At 33.2% G+C, this 17,020-nt stretch overlaps 1 protein-coding gene across 1 annotated transcript in view; it reads left to right on the top strand.

Moving 5' to 3' along the window:
- LOC114337570 (uncharacterized) overlaps positions 1 to 17,020 on the top strand; it is a 255,111-nt gene that overhangs the window by 20,674 nt on the left and 217,417 nt on the right. Inside the window, exon 3 of the mRNA XM_050647708.1 lies at positions 6,813 to 7,031. Within this exon, the coding sequence (XP_050503665.1) occupies positions 6,813 to 7,031 (219 nt within the window). The remainder of the gene's footprint in view (positions 1 to 6,812; positions 7,032 to 17,020) is intronic.

Here is a 17,020-nt window from a genome sequence, read left to right as displayed (position 1 = left end):
ATCTCCGTCGTATATCTGTACTTCTAGCTCTGTCCCATAGAGTCTTACAATCGATTTTTCGAAGGGTTTTCATCTCCACTGTTTATTTGTCAAAATAACTGTCAAAGTTTAAATACATAATTCAAAGTTTCTCTTCGAATTTTGTGATTTAACCACAGATTATTTAACGTAGATAAAATTTGTTCAGTCCATTCTTGTATCGACATATCGAAGTAATTTAGTACAGCAAAAAAACACCCTGTTCGAGACTGTGACAAGCCCAGTCCAGGAAAACTAATACACAGGTACGCAAATGATGATAAATATATTTGTCAAAATATGTTTCCATCCGGGATAAATACAGAGTTTAGTAATAATTCAATAACCAACCCACAAATGTATCAACAAGTCAACACACAAGGGCAACTAGCCATGAATGTACAAACCACGCCATATCTAATATCGATGTCGCAACCAGCACCAACTAAACCAATGCCACCTAACTTGTACCCTCCACTACCACAGACACAAATTCCATTAGTGCCGATCACATATCATAGTTCTGCTTCAAATTATCAATTACAACGATTGCCATCCACCAGTGAAGAAGAGGAAGAAAACAACGAACCAGCTAGCAGCAACGATTGGCAAGAAATTAGAAGCTCAAAAAGAAGAAAAATCAGAAAAACAACAGACAATGCAAACAGTACAAATATTATTGTAACAGAAAATAGATTTGAAGCGCTAGAAAATGAAGTAATCCCTCCCAAGGAGAACAACACAGCAAACCCTCCACCAATTTTCATACACGGTGTACAAGACTATCAAAAAATGGTACAAAAAATTAAGGATGTAGCAGAAAGGGAAGAATATCATACAAAAAGTTTAACTAACAATGTCGTAAAATTAAGTTGTGGCACGCCAGATACATATAGAAAAATGGTTAGATATTTTAATGAACATAACATTTATCACCATACATATCAGTTAAAACAGGATCGAGCCTATAGAGTTGTAATAAAATACCTTCACCACTCTACAAACACCGAGGATATAAAAAACGAACTCCTAAAACTGGGTCATAAAGTTCGAAATATAATAAATGCACAACACAGAATTACTAAAGAGCCACTTAATTTGTTCTTCGTGGATCTCGAACCGGCAGCAAATAACAAAGATATTTATAACTTAAGGGGGCTACAGAATAGAGTTATTGAAATTGAACCTCCCCGAACAACCAAAAATCGCATAATACAATGCATGAGATGCCAATCGTACGGTCACTCCAAGTCATATTGCAATAAACCATTTGTATGCGTCAAATGCGGAGGAGCCCACAATACCACAACTTGTAAGAAGACTAGAGAAACTCCAGCAAAATGTGCATTATGTGGTGGGGATCACCCCGCAAATTATAAAGGATGTGAACATTACCAAAAAATTTATAATATTAATAACAGGTATCATAACAGAGGAAACGTATTAAATCCAGCAATAAATCAAATACATACACAACCCAGAATATATACACAACCCAGGATTCAGAATCAGTATGAAAGTTACGCTCAAGCTGCAGCAAATAATCAGAACAATAACGAAGATACAGCGAGTATACTTACCAAATTTCTAGAAGAGTTTAAAAATTTATTTAACCAGCTAATGCAACAAAACAGTATGGTGCTCAACATGATTTCCATGCTAATAAATAAAGTAAACTAACAATGTCAAAGTTCATAAGAATTGCCCAATGGAATGCCAATGGTCTTCCTAATCATAAAGAAGATATAAAACTATTTCTGGAACAAAATTTCATTGACATACTACTAGTAAGTGAAACCCATTTTACAGACAGAACCTACTTCAAGATACCTAAGTATAAATTATATTACACAAATCACCCAGATGGTACAGCCCACGGAGGTTCAGCCATATTGATAAGAGAAACTATAAAACATTATGAAATGCTAAAATACGAAACAAATCACATTCAAGCAACATCGATAAAAATACAAACTCTTCCATATGATATAACTGTCACAGCAATTTATTGTCCGCCCAGGCATAGACTTACAAAAGAAGATCTTCTACCCTTTTTCGAAACTCTAGGGCCAAAATTTATAGCAGGTGGAGATTACAACTGTAAACATACGCTATGGGGTTCACGCCTAACAACCACCAAAGGCAGAGAGCTAGCAAAAGTTATCCAGGATAAAAGCTACTCATTCCTATCGACGGGATCACCGACATATTGGCCAACCGATCCAAATAAAACACCAGACCTATTGGATTTCTTTATTACAAACGGAATATCTCAATCATATACAGATGTAGTACCAAGTTTTGATTTATCATCAGATCATAGTCCCATAATTGCCACAATTAGCACAACGGTGATAATCAAAAAACCAACACCTCGACTAAATAACTTCAAAACAAACTGGGACAGATACCGGCTAATCATAGAACAGGAAGTAAATCTACTAGTGAGATTGCAAACTCCCGAACAAATAGAAACAGAAACTAATAATCTAATCAACTTACTTCAAAATGCTGCCAAACAGTCTACCCCTCAACCTGGACAAAAAAAATTTTCAACCAACATTCCTCTTGAAATAAAAAGACTAGTAGCAGAAAAACGAAAAGCCAGATCAATTTGGCAAAGAACTCACAGACCAGACGACAGGACAGTTTATAATAACAAAACAAGAAACTTAAAAACAGCTCTAGAACAGATGAGAAACAACTCATTTGAAAACAATGTATCAAACCTTTCGCGTCAAGATAACTCTATCTGGAAACCAATCAAAAACAAAAATAAACCAATAAATACTTCACCTCCAATTCGGAAAAACTCATTACCACCAGGACCATGGGCAAAAAGCAACAAAGAAAAAGCTGATTTATTTGCTGAACATCTAACTGAAGTCTTCAAGCCACACGACAATGACCAAGTACAAGAAGTAGAGCAGGAACTAGCCTTACCAATTAATCAACGAGAGCGACTAACTTTAATTACACCGAAGGAGATCAAAGATGAAATTAATCATTTGAATGAAAAGAAGGCACCAGGCACTGATCTCATAACAGCAACAATGCTAAAACAACTTCCTAAAAAAGGTATCATGAAGTTATTGTACATATTAAATGCAATCTTAAGACTTAATTATTGGCCTATATCACTAAAAATTGCCCAAGTAATTATGATACCGAAACCTGGTAAAGCTTTAACGGATGTTTCATCATACCGCCCAATAAGTCTACTGCCAATAATGTCAAAACTTCTTGAAAAGCTGTTACTTAAAAGAATTATGAGCGACCTAGAATTCCAAAACTGGATCCCAGAACACCAATTTGGATTCCGGCAAGGTCATTCTACAGTGCAACAATGCCATCGCATATCAAATGTAATTAATAGAGCTTTGGACAATAAACAGTATTGCACAGCAGCCTTTCTGGACATTAGCCAAGCATTTGATAAGGTATGGCACCCAGGATTACTTTATAAAATCAAAAAATCCCTACCCAACAAATACTTTGACTTATTAAAATCATATCTAAATCACAGAGAATTTGAAACTAAAGTGGAGGATGAACTATCAAACCGTAACAAAATTCAATCAGGAGTCCCACAAGGTAGTATATTGGGTCCACTTCTTTATGTACTGTACACATCCGATTTACCAACCTCTCCACAAACCACCATTGGAACTTTCGCTGATGACACAGCAATATTTGCAACTGAAGAGGATCCAAGAGCTGCAGTATTAAAACTTCAAGAACACCTAGACCAAATTGGACAGTGGTTAAAGAAATGGAAGATAAAAGCTAACGAAACTAAGTCAACACATATAACTTTCACACTAAGGAAAGACCAATGCCCAAATATTAGCCTTAATCAAGTCAACACACCACAACAGAACATCGTCAAATACCTGGGGCTTCATCTTGATTCTAAATTAAACTGGAAACAACACATTTTAAAGAAGAAGAAACAAATTGAGTTGAGAGTGAAAGAAATAAATTGGCTTATAGGTAGAAAATCTCGACTCTCAATTGAGAACAAACTGCTGATTTATAAAACAGTCATCAAACCTATATGGACGTACGGTATAGAACTATGGAGTTGTGCCAGCAAATCAAACACAAAAATTATCCAAAGAACTCAATCAAAAATTCTACGCACCATCGCAAATGCCCCGTGGTACATTTCCAACCAAACCCTTCATACAGACCTAAACATCCCGTTAGTCAGCACAGTAATTCAAGAAAGAGCCAACAGACATCACGAGAAATTGGAAGACCACCCCAACCAATTAATATTACCATTACTGCAGCCACTAAACAACAGAAGATTGCGAAGATTATGGCCCATAGATCTTCGCTGAAACTGAGGTGAAACCGCTGGGTGATGTACCTCATAACGCCATTTTAGTGTACAATAATACATTGATATATGTTATTGTACTTGTTATCAAATTAGCTTATATAATATGTAATTATGATTGCTAATAAATCTTACAAAAAAAAAAAATCTCCACTGTTTCGAGCAATCTTTTTGTCCTCTCTGTGTCGGGTCGTGTTTCTGCCGCGTATGTCGTTATTGGTCTGATGACTGTTTTGTAAATTCTGTATTTCATTTCTTTTTCGATAATTTTATTTCTCCATATTGTGTCATTCAGGCAACCTGCGGCTCTGTTTGCTCTATTCACTTGATCTTCCACTTCTGTTTCGAGCCTTCGGTAGCTAGATAGTGTGATGCATAGATAGTGTGATGCCGTAGGTATTTAAACTCCATCACTTGTTATATTATCTGATCTTCCAGCTCCAATTTACATCTTATTGGATCTGCTGTTATAACCATGCATTTTGTCTTTTTTGAGGAAATTAACATGTTAAATTTTCTGGAGATTATGTTGAATTGGTGCAGCATACGTTGTAAATCATTTTCACTTTGAGAGATTAGTATTGCATCGTCCGCATAGCAGATTATTTTAAGTTGTTTTTGTCCCTTTTGGTATCCCTTTTTAGTTCTTACTTTTTTTATTATTTCGTCCATGATCAGGTTGAACAATAAAGGACTCAAGGAATCCCCCTGTCTTATCCCATTGCCGGCTTCAATTGGGTCAGTTAGTTCATCTTCCACTTTTGCTTTTATTCTGTTGTTCTGGTAGATGATTTCTATCGTTTTAATTATTCCCAGAGGTACCTCTCTCGAGTATAACAAGTGGGTAACGTCCTTTAATGTGACCCTGTCAAATTCTTTCTTAAGGTCCACGAAACATAAATATGCCAGTTTGTTGTATTCCAACGATTTCTCTTGAACTTGCCTCATTATAAATATAGCGTCAGTGCATCACCTTCCCGACCTAAAACCTTGTTGTTCTTCTGCTAATGTTTTCTCTCTTTGAAAAAGAGAGAGAAAAAGATACCAAGGTATGACTTCACCCAATAAAAATTAATTACAGTTATTTATTTTCATAAATATTTTTTCTTGTTATTCACCCCTCGCATATTATGCAGGTGTCTTAAAAGAACTGGACATTATAAATTCTAGACGTTTCATAATCATTAACTAATTATTCATAATATTATCATGATTATTCCTAATAGACAAGGCGGAAACGGCGGGTTCGTTGGGAAAAATATTCCCATGAGATATTTTTGCATAATCACATTCGTGAGACATCCCAGAATAAGGTTCAAGAAGTCGCCCACGAGAAAAGTGGGCCAATTTTTTTTTAACAATTTTTTTTAATCAAATTGCAAAAATCAATATTTTGGCCCGAACTAATTTTTTTAGGTTTTTTGGACCATTCTGGACAAAAAAGGTCTCTTATAATTTTTCTCTAAAGTTGATCTTTTTCGGGCTATAAGCAAGTTAAAATTTGAAAAACGCGAAAATGGCCATTTTTAAGGCTTAATAACTCGGTCAAAAATTATTATTTTGAAAGTCAGAAAGTGACTAAATCAAAGTTTAAAGTCGCCGTTACATGATCCTGAAGAAATCTGTGTCATTAATTTACTACTAAGCTGTTATTTTTAATTAATAACAATGAGTGGTTGTATCCTATTGACGCTGCTGTAAATGTGAGTGCGAGTAAGATGCACAATTGGACTGCTGGAATAGCTTCTCTCTCACACTCAGCATTTACAGCCCCGCACACGTGCATGGCGCTTATTAATATTACTTAAAAATAACAGCTTAGTAATAAAATAATGACAAAAATTTCTTCAGGATCTTGTAGGGGGGGCTTCAAACTTTGATTTAGTCATATATTGACTTTCATAATGGTAACTTTTAACCGAGTTATTAAGCCTTGAAAATCGCAATTTTTCGTTTTTTTCAATTTTAAATTGCTTATACGTCGAAAACGATCAACTTTAGAGAAAAATTATAAGAGACCTTTTTTGTCCAGAATGGTCCAAAAATTAAAGAAAAAATTGTTCGGGCCAAAAATATTGATTCTTGCAATTTGATTAAAAAAAAATTGGCCCACTTTTCACTTGGGCGACTTCTTGAACCTTATTCTGGGATATCTCACGAATGTGATTATGCAAAAAAATCTTATGGGAATATTTTTCCCTTCGAACCCGCCGTTTCCGCCTTGTCTATAAGACAAATCTTTTTAATTTTAAAAAATTTTCAGGTACTTAAGTCTACTTATTTAAAAATATTTTCAAATCTTTAAATAAAAATACGGCACTAAACTATCTAATCAGATTTATTGACATTCGTATATGATTTTTGGCAGTATAATATGTATTCACTTTTTCACATATTTTAAAGAACAACCCATATTCAAAAATATACACGCATATTTTATGTTTTTTAGGTCAACCTCCATCTCTGTTCAACATCACGGAGCCTAGTACAGCAGCGGATCCGGAGCCAGAATACTATTTAGGTGATTTAATATCTGGAACTTATTGTTCCCGTATTTTCAGCGACTGTGATAGGAAACACTGCCGTCTACAGTCCCCCAACTTTCCGGGGATCTACCCTCGAAATCTGACGTGCTACTACGCTGTCAGGCAGCACGAGATACCACCAGGTAACATTTTATTTGCCTTATTTATTTTTCTTATGGGAAACTGAAAAAAAAATACAACGCTTTTATGTTGCCAAATATCTGCTTTATTATTTATTTATTTATACGGGCAAGCCCAATTCGGTAATACATTAATAAGATATTGATAATTACAGTGTTGAATATATAAGAATCAAATGAGAGAGTACAAAACATTTAAAAAGACATGACAAAGTAAAATAATTACAAAACATTAATTACTAACAAATAACAAGGTTATGACATTGCTAAATATTTAATTTGGTTAAATGGTTCTTAAAAACATCAACAGAGTTACCAAAAAGTAAAAGGTCACCTAGGGAGTTAGCAAGTCTTAGTGTTCTAGGAACAAAAGTAAAATATGAGTAATTATATCTATGGAAAGAAATATGAAAGGTTTGAATTTGTCTTGTTGATCGTGGTGGAACAAACAACAATATTTTAGCAAGGAGTTCAGGGCAGTAATATATGCCATTTATAATATTAAACAATACTGTAAGATCTTTACGCTTCCTACGGACATCCAGAGAAGAGATATTCAAAAATCGTTCCATATCTGTATAATTATAATTGATGTGTTTTTTGAACCCAATATATCTAAGAAAATTATGTTGAACACTATCAAGTTTGTTCTTGAGGTGTAAATAATGTGGGGACCAAACTGGAGAACAGTAGTCAAGGTGCGTCCTGACTAAAGAACAATAGAGCATTTTAATAGCGAACACGTTCGTGAAATCACGAGTTGTCCTTTTAACAAAGCCAAGCATTTTCATGGATCTTTGAGTAATATTGTTGATGTGATGGTTAAAGCTCAGAGAGGAATCAAGAACAACACCTAAATCTTTAATTGAGTCTACCGTATCCAATAATTGATCATTTATGGTATAATTAAATACTGATAAATGATGATTCCGACAAAACCGGATAATGTGACACTTGTTGACATTCAAATCCATCCCATTATCAAGACACCAGTTGGCTAAGTTATCTAAATCTGATTGCAATGATATTGCATCATCTTGATTACTAATGATTTGATAACATTTAAGATCATCAGCGAATAAGAGAGCAGAAGTGTTAGAGAAGCAGGTGACGATGTCGTTAATATACAGGTTAAACAAAAGTGGACCCAAATGAGAGCCCTGAGGTACACCAGAGGTTACTAGAAAAGTGTTGGAGTAATGATGATTAACCCTAACCTGCTGTGTTCTATTTGTTAGGTAACTGCCCAACCACTTCAACACAGAACCTTCCACGCCATATAATTTGAGCTTATGCAACAAAAGATCATGGTTCACCCTATCAAAAGCCTTGGAGAAGTCAGTATACACTGAATCAATCTGCAACCCTCTCTCCAAAGCTTCAGACAAGGTATCAACATAAAGCAACAAACTAAGTTCTGCTGATTTACCACAAGAAAATCCGAACTGTTGAGAATTTAGTATCCAAGAGCAGTCATAATTAAGGTAATCAGTAACAATACTCTCAAATACCTTGGGAATTGTACCGAGAATAGAAATAGGACGATAATTCGTTATGTCAGCTTTATTACCTGCTTTGTAAATTGGAGTGACATAGGATAGTTTCCAAAAGTCAGGAAATTCCCCCAACTGAAGGGATTTATTAAAAATATGATAAAGCGGCCGAGACAGAATAAAAGAGAATCGTTTAAGAAAAATGGGAGAAATACCATCTGGCCCAGGTCCCTTATTGACATTAAGAGTTGAAAGTTTTTCGTATATTTTTGAAATTGGTATAATATAGGAAGATACATAGACCTTAGACTGTATTAAATTGTCATTATGCTTAAGAGTTTTATTACTAAAAACTGAAGAGAAATGGCTAGCAAATAAATTTGCAATATCGTTGCCATTAGAGGCTAGTGTATTGTTGAGTGACATTGAGACAGGCATACTATTATTTTCTTTCTTACTGTTTACAAATTTCCAAAAATTTTTTGGATTAGCTTGGATCGAAATCTCAGTTGAATGTATATAATTAGCATAACAATTTTTTGATAAAATTTTGCACTGAGCTCTAAGTTGACTAAAACCTGCATAATTCTCAGGAGACCTGTTACTCTTGTAAATTAAATGGGCAGTCTTTTTGTCACGTATTAATTGTGTAAGTTCACTAGAATACCAACCAGGAAATTTCTTTGTACAAACTTTTTTCAATGGAACATACATATTAAGCACACAGTAAAGAATATCATAGAAAGTACCTATCATCTCGGAAAGTTCTTTATCACTTATAAGACTGTCCCAATCAATTGCTTCTAAGTATTGATAAATGCAAGGAAGATTAGCTTTATGAAAATCATAGTAGTATTCACCATCGCCTGCAGTAGTGTTCTGATCAAAGTGTAGCTGTAAGATAGTTTCAAGTGGAGGATGATATAAGTCTGGAGGAATCAATATATCAACTGCCGAGGTTATCACAAGCTCTTCTGATGAGAGAACAAGGTCTAGAATAGCGCCTCTAGAATTGACAATGTTATTTGATTGGAATATATTATGAAGAGCACACATATTTGAGATAACACCAATCGCCTCCGTTTCTGCAAACGATGTACAGTGGAACCCCGTTAACTCGGATTAATTGGGACCGCGGCCGATCCGGGTTATCGAAAATCCGGGTTAGCCGGAGAAAATGGTAAAAATTAATAAAATATGGTATGCTTACAGATAAACTCCGTTATAATTGTCACACAGACACTGGTAAACCACGTTCGCATTCCACACAAAACCACACATACAAAGCGTCGTCAAAAGTCTCATTCTTAGCTTTATTAGCTTTGCACCGATTAAACTGTCTTTTGTTATCATTTTGAAAAAAAAAATTCTTCGATTTTAGTTCTATTTTTCTTCCAATCCGATACTGTAGATGTACCGACACCATAATATAATGCTGCAAGATTCACCTTTATCAATTCTACTTAATGCTTCTAGTTTCTTTTCCATTGTCACTACAACATTTTTACGTTTTGTTGCCCTTATAGACAAAAGACACACAAACACAAAATCTGAATAAATTTACGAACGATTACAAAACGGAAGCGAACAATAATACGACTTTACTACACATAATACCGTCTCTGATGTTATGTTATTTAATAAAAGTGATGACTAAGACCATTGTTAAAAAAAGAATTTTAATAGTCTTTTCTAAACAATGCTAACACAGACAGTTTCAAAAAAATAAAGGATAATACAGGTGCATGTTGTTTTCGACAATGAATGTGGTGTACCATGAGTCATTTTTACTATGTTATATGTAGTTCAATCCGGTTCCATTATCTCTCAAATATTATATTACATAGAGTTGGTACAAAACCTCGTGAACCTTGAAAATGCGTATGTATAAACGAAATAAAATGAAGCCAAAAACATACGACTATTTTATTTGCTGCGAATTGCGCGACAGGGTCCCATCTGCACCCTGATTGCCCTGATATTTTCAGTAATGTCGGATTCATCAATCGTTTCGTTCGTATATTGACGTCACCAAATGAATGAATTAGGTTTACGAGATTTTGTAACAGCAATACATTTTTATTTTTGAAATGTTTGTCTGATAAAAATCGGTCCGGGTTAGCCGGAGTTCCGGGTTATCGGGGGCCGACTTATCGGGGTTCCACTGTATTAGGTTTAGCAGTTGCTGATGAGCAGAAGTCTTTAAGTTCCCAATCAGCTGATGGCAGGTTGTAGTCACCAAAGAGGTAAATTATGGAGCATTTCAAATCAGAAATAATATCAGATTGCGAAAATCAAAAAGAAAAACCACCATATTGGACCAGGGACAAAGACTGAAAATGGTAAAAGGTGAAAAAAATAGTAAGCATAAAGCTAACGATCGCTGGTTTGTATCCTATTGTTTATTTATTGTGATCCTTTATTGTCTTTAGTTATTGTTGTTCCAAGATACTTAATTTCTGTGACGTGGTCAAAGCTAAAATCATCGACGCGTCGCGACGGTGAGGTTCTGTCATAGATATAGTAACTAGTAGATTAGGCAAGGTATGGGCCTCTCTGTGCATCGAGGTGTAACGCCAATATTAAGGATTAAGTAGTCTAGCTATCTTTGTCTGCCACATGCGCGGGATCGCTTGGTTAAAAGAGATAGATACACCAACGATCGACTGCTTCCGCGTTACGCTTTTTTGCTCAGTATGCCTTGTCTACCTTTAATATGTCTATGGGTTCTGTCCGATTCTATCTCTGTCTCGGTTATTGCGGCTCATATTTATTTTTTTTTTTTTTTGGATTATGAGCCCCACCTTCTGTCCTTTCTTTATGGATTTAACTAAAGTCTCCTTTATCCTTAAGCTGGTGTTTCGAATTAGATCGATATTGTCTGCAAATGTCAACAGTAAGTTTGGTCCTTCTCGATATAATATTAAAGTCGCTTTTTCAAACGCCATTATTTAGTTCAATCGTTTGCGTCAAATCTTTAGACGTTAATTTGACTGACTTTTCTTCAATGCAAATGAATGAAATTTTGCAGACATATGCATTCGCGGGAACAATACACGAATAGTCGATCAAAATTTTTTTTGTGTTTATGAATTGTTTAAATAAAAAAAAGAATTTGTGTGTACTTTGTACGCACGTAAGAAGATATTCTTCTATTATATAATAGGTAATTTAAACGAAGTAAATATACTTAAAAGGTTATTTATACTTATTTTATTTAAAAATCAAACTAACTTTCTTATCTACTACTTTCAAAAAAGAAGAATATCTTCAAAAATTATATAATAATATACTTGCAATCATAAAATCTATAAAAAAAAATAAAAAAATAATAACTTGCTTGGGGCTTGAACCCACTTCACGTCTACCGCGCCGTACGAAAGTTGACGCCATTTCAAACTGCACCAAACTCTCGTATACGTCATGTGGGAATATACACAAACTAAACGTGTACACCATAAATTTATATGAATTTAATAAAATTATTAGTTTGATTTTTGTCGAAATAAAATACAACAAAATATAGAGTAAGAAAACGATATATGAGATGAAGATTTGTAGAAAGTTTGTTCCTAATCAAATTATGTAAACTAAAGCATTGCCTACTAATAGGTAACTACATTATTTTGTTTACATTTTCCAAATAGATAGGTATTGAAACTATTAGGTATTTCCAACTGAAACATTTAGAATTACGTACCTGCGGCTTTTCAAAACTATTTAAAAATTCACTTTAATTATAAATTTGATTTGATTTCTGTCCACACATCAATAAAAACTAATATTATACAATATTTTTGTTTACCGATAACCTCCATATTGAACAATTATTGACAGGTCATTTCAAAATTTCAACACCCAATCAGAGCCCATATAACAACTAATACCATACTGTCGGTGTGCGCATGCGCGCGGATCAATCAAATTTTACCCTCAATCGATTCGCCGCTAAAAAAGAATATCTTCAAAAACGATTTTAATGGAAAATGCTTAAATTCTCTTGTATTTTACAATGCAGAAACTTGAAACTTTTACAGATTGTAGCTAATTATATGAACCATACGTAATTTCATTTTTTACGTTAATTTTTTACGTTATGCTTGATACATAAACAATAAAGTTTCAAATTTATCCAGTGTCTGTCCGATTCCTATCCAGTTTTCAGCGAAAAAAAGTTATGACACCGCAGAGAGACGAATGCTGCCCTTAGTATTATCGTGGGCTTCGACTGTCCATAAAACGCAAGGTTCGACTATTGACTACGCTGTCGTGAACTTGGGCCCGAAAGTGTTTGCGTAAGGACAGGCTTAGAATCCTACATTGAGTCTGCAAAGCTTACGTTGCATTGAGCCGAGTGCGATTAATAAGGTACGTATCCATACAAGGGTAAACTCCGATCGGTGTAGCTGCTCAAATGGATACGGCATGCTCTCCCCTACATATAAACCTCAAACCGGTTGAATCGAAGAGGGTAAGCGCCGAGCGGCGATCACCGACGTATCCACTATGTGGAGCTACTACACCGAGCGAGGTTTACCCTTGTATGGATACGTACCTTTAGACGGCTTACGCATCGAAGAACTGCATTGCGAGAAATTAACAGCGTCTACACCGTGCAATAGTAAAGTATTAGAATAGATGGAAAGACTGCGAAAACTGTAATAGGTGTAAATAATGATTTTGATTCAAGAAATGTATGAAGAAATTGCAGAAAATGTACAATGTATGTATCAAAAGTTGAAATAAATGCAAAAAATGTATCTGTCATATACTTACATTCTTTTCTAAACATGACGATATATTTTAATGTTTGAAAAGATTAAAAATTAAAAAAAATATATGAAAAATTTTTTATAAGAAACGCTTTTCTTTAGTTATGAGTAGGGAGCGGATTTATATGCGATAAATTTTGATGAAATATGCGCATATATATGCGGTAAAAAATTACTAAATATGCGCAAGATATGCACAAAAATTCAAAAAATGCGCATTTCGAGAAACCACAAATTTTCTGTTCTATTCTGTTCTAAGGGTTTCTTTTATAGGGGGGAGGTAATCTTATTTATTATCTTTCATATAAAATAATTTTTTTATAATATATGCAATTTATTCACAGTTTTTACAAAAACTGCTACCAATAGATACCTATTTAAAATAAAACAACAATATCACTATAAATATATATTATTATCTTCGATTATAATTCACTACAATGTGTTTTTCCAAATTCTTTACGAGGAAACATATTCTTTGATTAGATAAAATATTTATATAACTTGAAAAACTCCTTTCAACATCAATAGAAGTAATTGGGGCGTATTTAAAATAACTTGTTAATTTCCGTTAGAAAATCGTTAATATAATTAAATGTGTAAATTCTCTTAACAATAGAGGATTTAAAAGAATCACCAGAATTATAGGTACCTACTAAATATAATAAAAGATAAAAGTAAATAAAATTCGGATTTCACTTTAACATCCTACAATCATTTTATAACTGGTTACTATAAGCACTATAAGTACTTTGTGTAAAGATCGGACACAAAATAATAATGTAATAGACACAAAATATGCATGTTTCTTTAAAAGTATGCAAAATTTACTAAATTTCTCAAATATGCGACATATGCATGCAATATGCATTTAGCATAAAATCCGCTCCCTAGTTATGAGTGACTAAAATTTAAAATATTATAAAAAAATTAACTAAAAAGCAAAAAATAAAAAAATCAAACTCGAAGGATTATTCAAAAAAAACGTTCGTTAAAAAAATGAAAAAATCTAACACATTCGTTAAAGAAAAGCGTGGGGCGCGTCTTCATCGATTAAACGGTTTTCGCCCCACGCTTTTCTTTAACGAATGTGTTAGATTTTTTCATTTTTTTAACGAACGTTTTTTTCGAATAATCCTTCGGGTTTTATTTTTTTATTTTTTGCTTTTTAGTTAATTTTTTTATAATATTTTAAATTTTAGTCACTCATAACTAAAGCAAAGCGTTTCTAAAAAATGTTTTTTTCATATTTGTTTATTGATTCTTGTACTTCTGAATGTATGTTCCAGAGCTATATAAGTTGAGGAGTTGTGGTGAAAGTGCATCTCCCTGTTTTACTTCTTTGTTTATTTCAAATGTCTCCGAGTATTGTTGTCGAACTCTCACCTTACATCGTAACCGTTCCGTACACATACCTACATTAAATTGACTAGCTTTTTTGGAAAATTTCTGTATCGCTTTCTGTAAATCTGCATATTCTATCAAATGCCTGTTTAAAATCTCTGAACATCTGATGAAGCTAACGATCAAACTATCAGCATTTTGTATTAGTTGTTTTATTATGAATATTTGGTCAATAATAGAGCGGCTCGGTCTAAATTCGCATTGATAATCCCCAACGATTCCTTCTGTGTGTGTTTTGGTTCTTTCTAGCAAGATATTATTTACAAGAAATTTGTACGTAGTACTTATTTAGGAGCAACATTCTACGATATTTAATACTAGTGGAGTCACTGAAGGTGGATATGAGCTATAACCTCCGATTTCGTTCAACCTCCATCGATTTACACGAAAATTGGTGAGTGGTTAGAGGATATCTCAAGGAACAAAGGTGACATGGTGCCAACTTGCGCTTGTACCCTGGGGGTGGATGCCACCCCTTCTCGGGGTGAAAATTATTTTATTAAAAATAACCCCATAGTTAGATAGGGGGACAAATTATAAGCAACATTTGTTATATAAAGTTATTAAAATAAATCAAAACTTTTTGAGTTATTAAAGATCAAAAATTTTAATTTTTGGTAAGAAAAATGCATGTTTTTAACAGATTTTTCATAGATAACTCAAAAGTTTTTACAAAAAAGTTATTATTACCAAAATTTAAGCTAATAAAAAATTAAATAAACCCCTTACTAAAAAAATCTTTTATTATTAACTAAAAGTGTGTTATAGGTAATTAAATGCATATTTTTTTTGGCGAGTACCCAAATCTAAGTATTCAAGCTTAAATTATGGGAAAATGATGCATTTTATAACATAAACTTATTAAACATTTGTGAAAGTACTTAGAAATATCTATCAAATGAGATCCCGAACAAGTTAATAGCATTAAAATTTATGCTCCAAAAATTTTTTAAACTTTATCTTTTAAAAATTTTTCCAAAAAATGTTATCGTTTTTTTATAACTCCGTTAATTTTTACGATATCAAGTTCAATTAAAATTAGTTTGAAAGGTAATTCCAAAGGCTATTAAAATGCGTTAAATTTAATGTTTTAAACCCCTTACTTTTTTAAAAATCAAAGAATAGATGGCCACGGTTACATGGTTCTCGCAGCAAAATTTAAGCTTTAAACGTTTCTATCTCGGTTATTTTTCACCCTACAGAAATGGTAAAAAAGGTAAAATATTTTATATAAAAAAAACTAAAATTAGGTTATTTACCATTTTTTACGTATATTGAGTATTTTTATAGTTATTATCAAAAGAAAATAAAAATGACATAATTTTAAAAATTCTGATTTTTTAAAATTATATCTTTTTTTTTTTCAAAAATATGCATTCTAAACCGGTTAAAATTGTTAAAATCATTACTTATGTTAATACAAAGAAATTTTTGAAAGGATTACTATAAATTTTAATTTTTGTAGAAATGGCGTATATTTTATTTTTCACTTTTCCCTAAAAAATTCGAAAGGGTTCTCTTAGTTTCATCATAACTTGTTTAATTTTGATGCTATTAACTTCTTCTGGAGCTCACTTGTTAGGGATTCTGAAGTACGTTGATAAGTGTTTATGGCAGGTATATTTTATAAAATGCTTCGTTTTCCCGTTATTTAAGCTTGAATACTTAGATTTGAGTACTCTTCGAAAAAAATATACATTCAATTACCCATAACTCCCTTTGAATTAACATTAGTTTAGTACTTTGAGTGAACAGTGTTTTCAATTTTTTATTGTCTTCAATTTTGGTAATAATAACTTTTTTGTAAAAGCTAATAGTTTTTGAGTTATACATGAAAAACAGCTTTAAAACATGCATTTTTTACGAAAAAATAAAATCTTTGATCTTTAATAACTCAAAAAGTATTGATTTATGTTAATAACTTAATATAACAAATTTTGCTTAGAATATGGTCCTCTATGGATTTATGGTATTATTTTTAATAAAATAATTTTCACCCCAGAAAAGGGGTAGCATCCACTCAGAGGGTAAAAGCGCAAGTTGGCATCATGTCACCTTTGTTCCTTGAGGTATCGTCTAATTACTCACCAATTTTCATGAAAATCGATGAAGGTTCAACGAAATCGGAGGTGAAAGCCATTAGTGACTGCACTATATGGTGCTTTTTGTTTCCTTTTTTGGTGGATTGGCACAATAATCCCATGGTTGTTTGTGCGCCTCTCTGTTTTAATAATTTTGCGGGTATACCGTCCCTGCCTAGTACCTTATCATTCTTAAGTTTTAATTGCCTGGGTTATTGATGTTTACGCCATTCACCTTGACT

This window comes from Diabrotica virgifera, chromosome 3, assembly GCF_917563875.1.
Source record: "Diabrotica virgifera virgifera chromosome 3, PGI_DIABVI_V3a".
NCBI classification, from domain to species: Eukaryota; Metazoa; Arthropoda; class Insecta; order Coleoptera; family Chrysomelidae; genus Diabrotica; species Diabrotica virgifera.
Note: the sequence above shows the minus strand (reverse complement) of the source record. Positions and strands in the feature narration are given on the sequence as shown.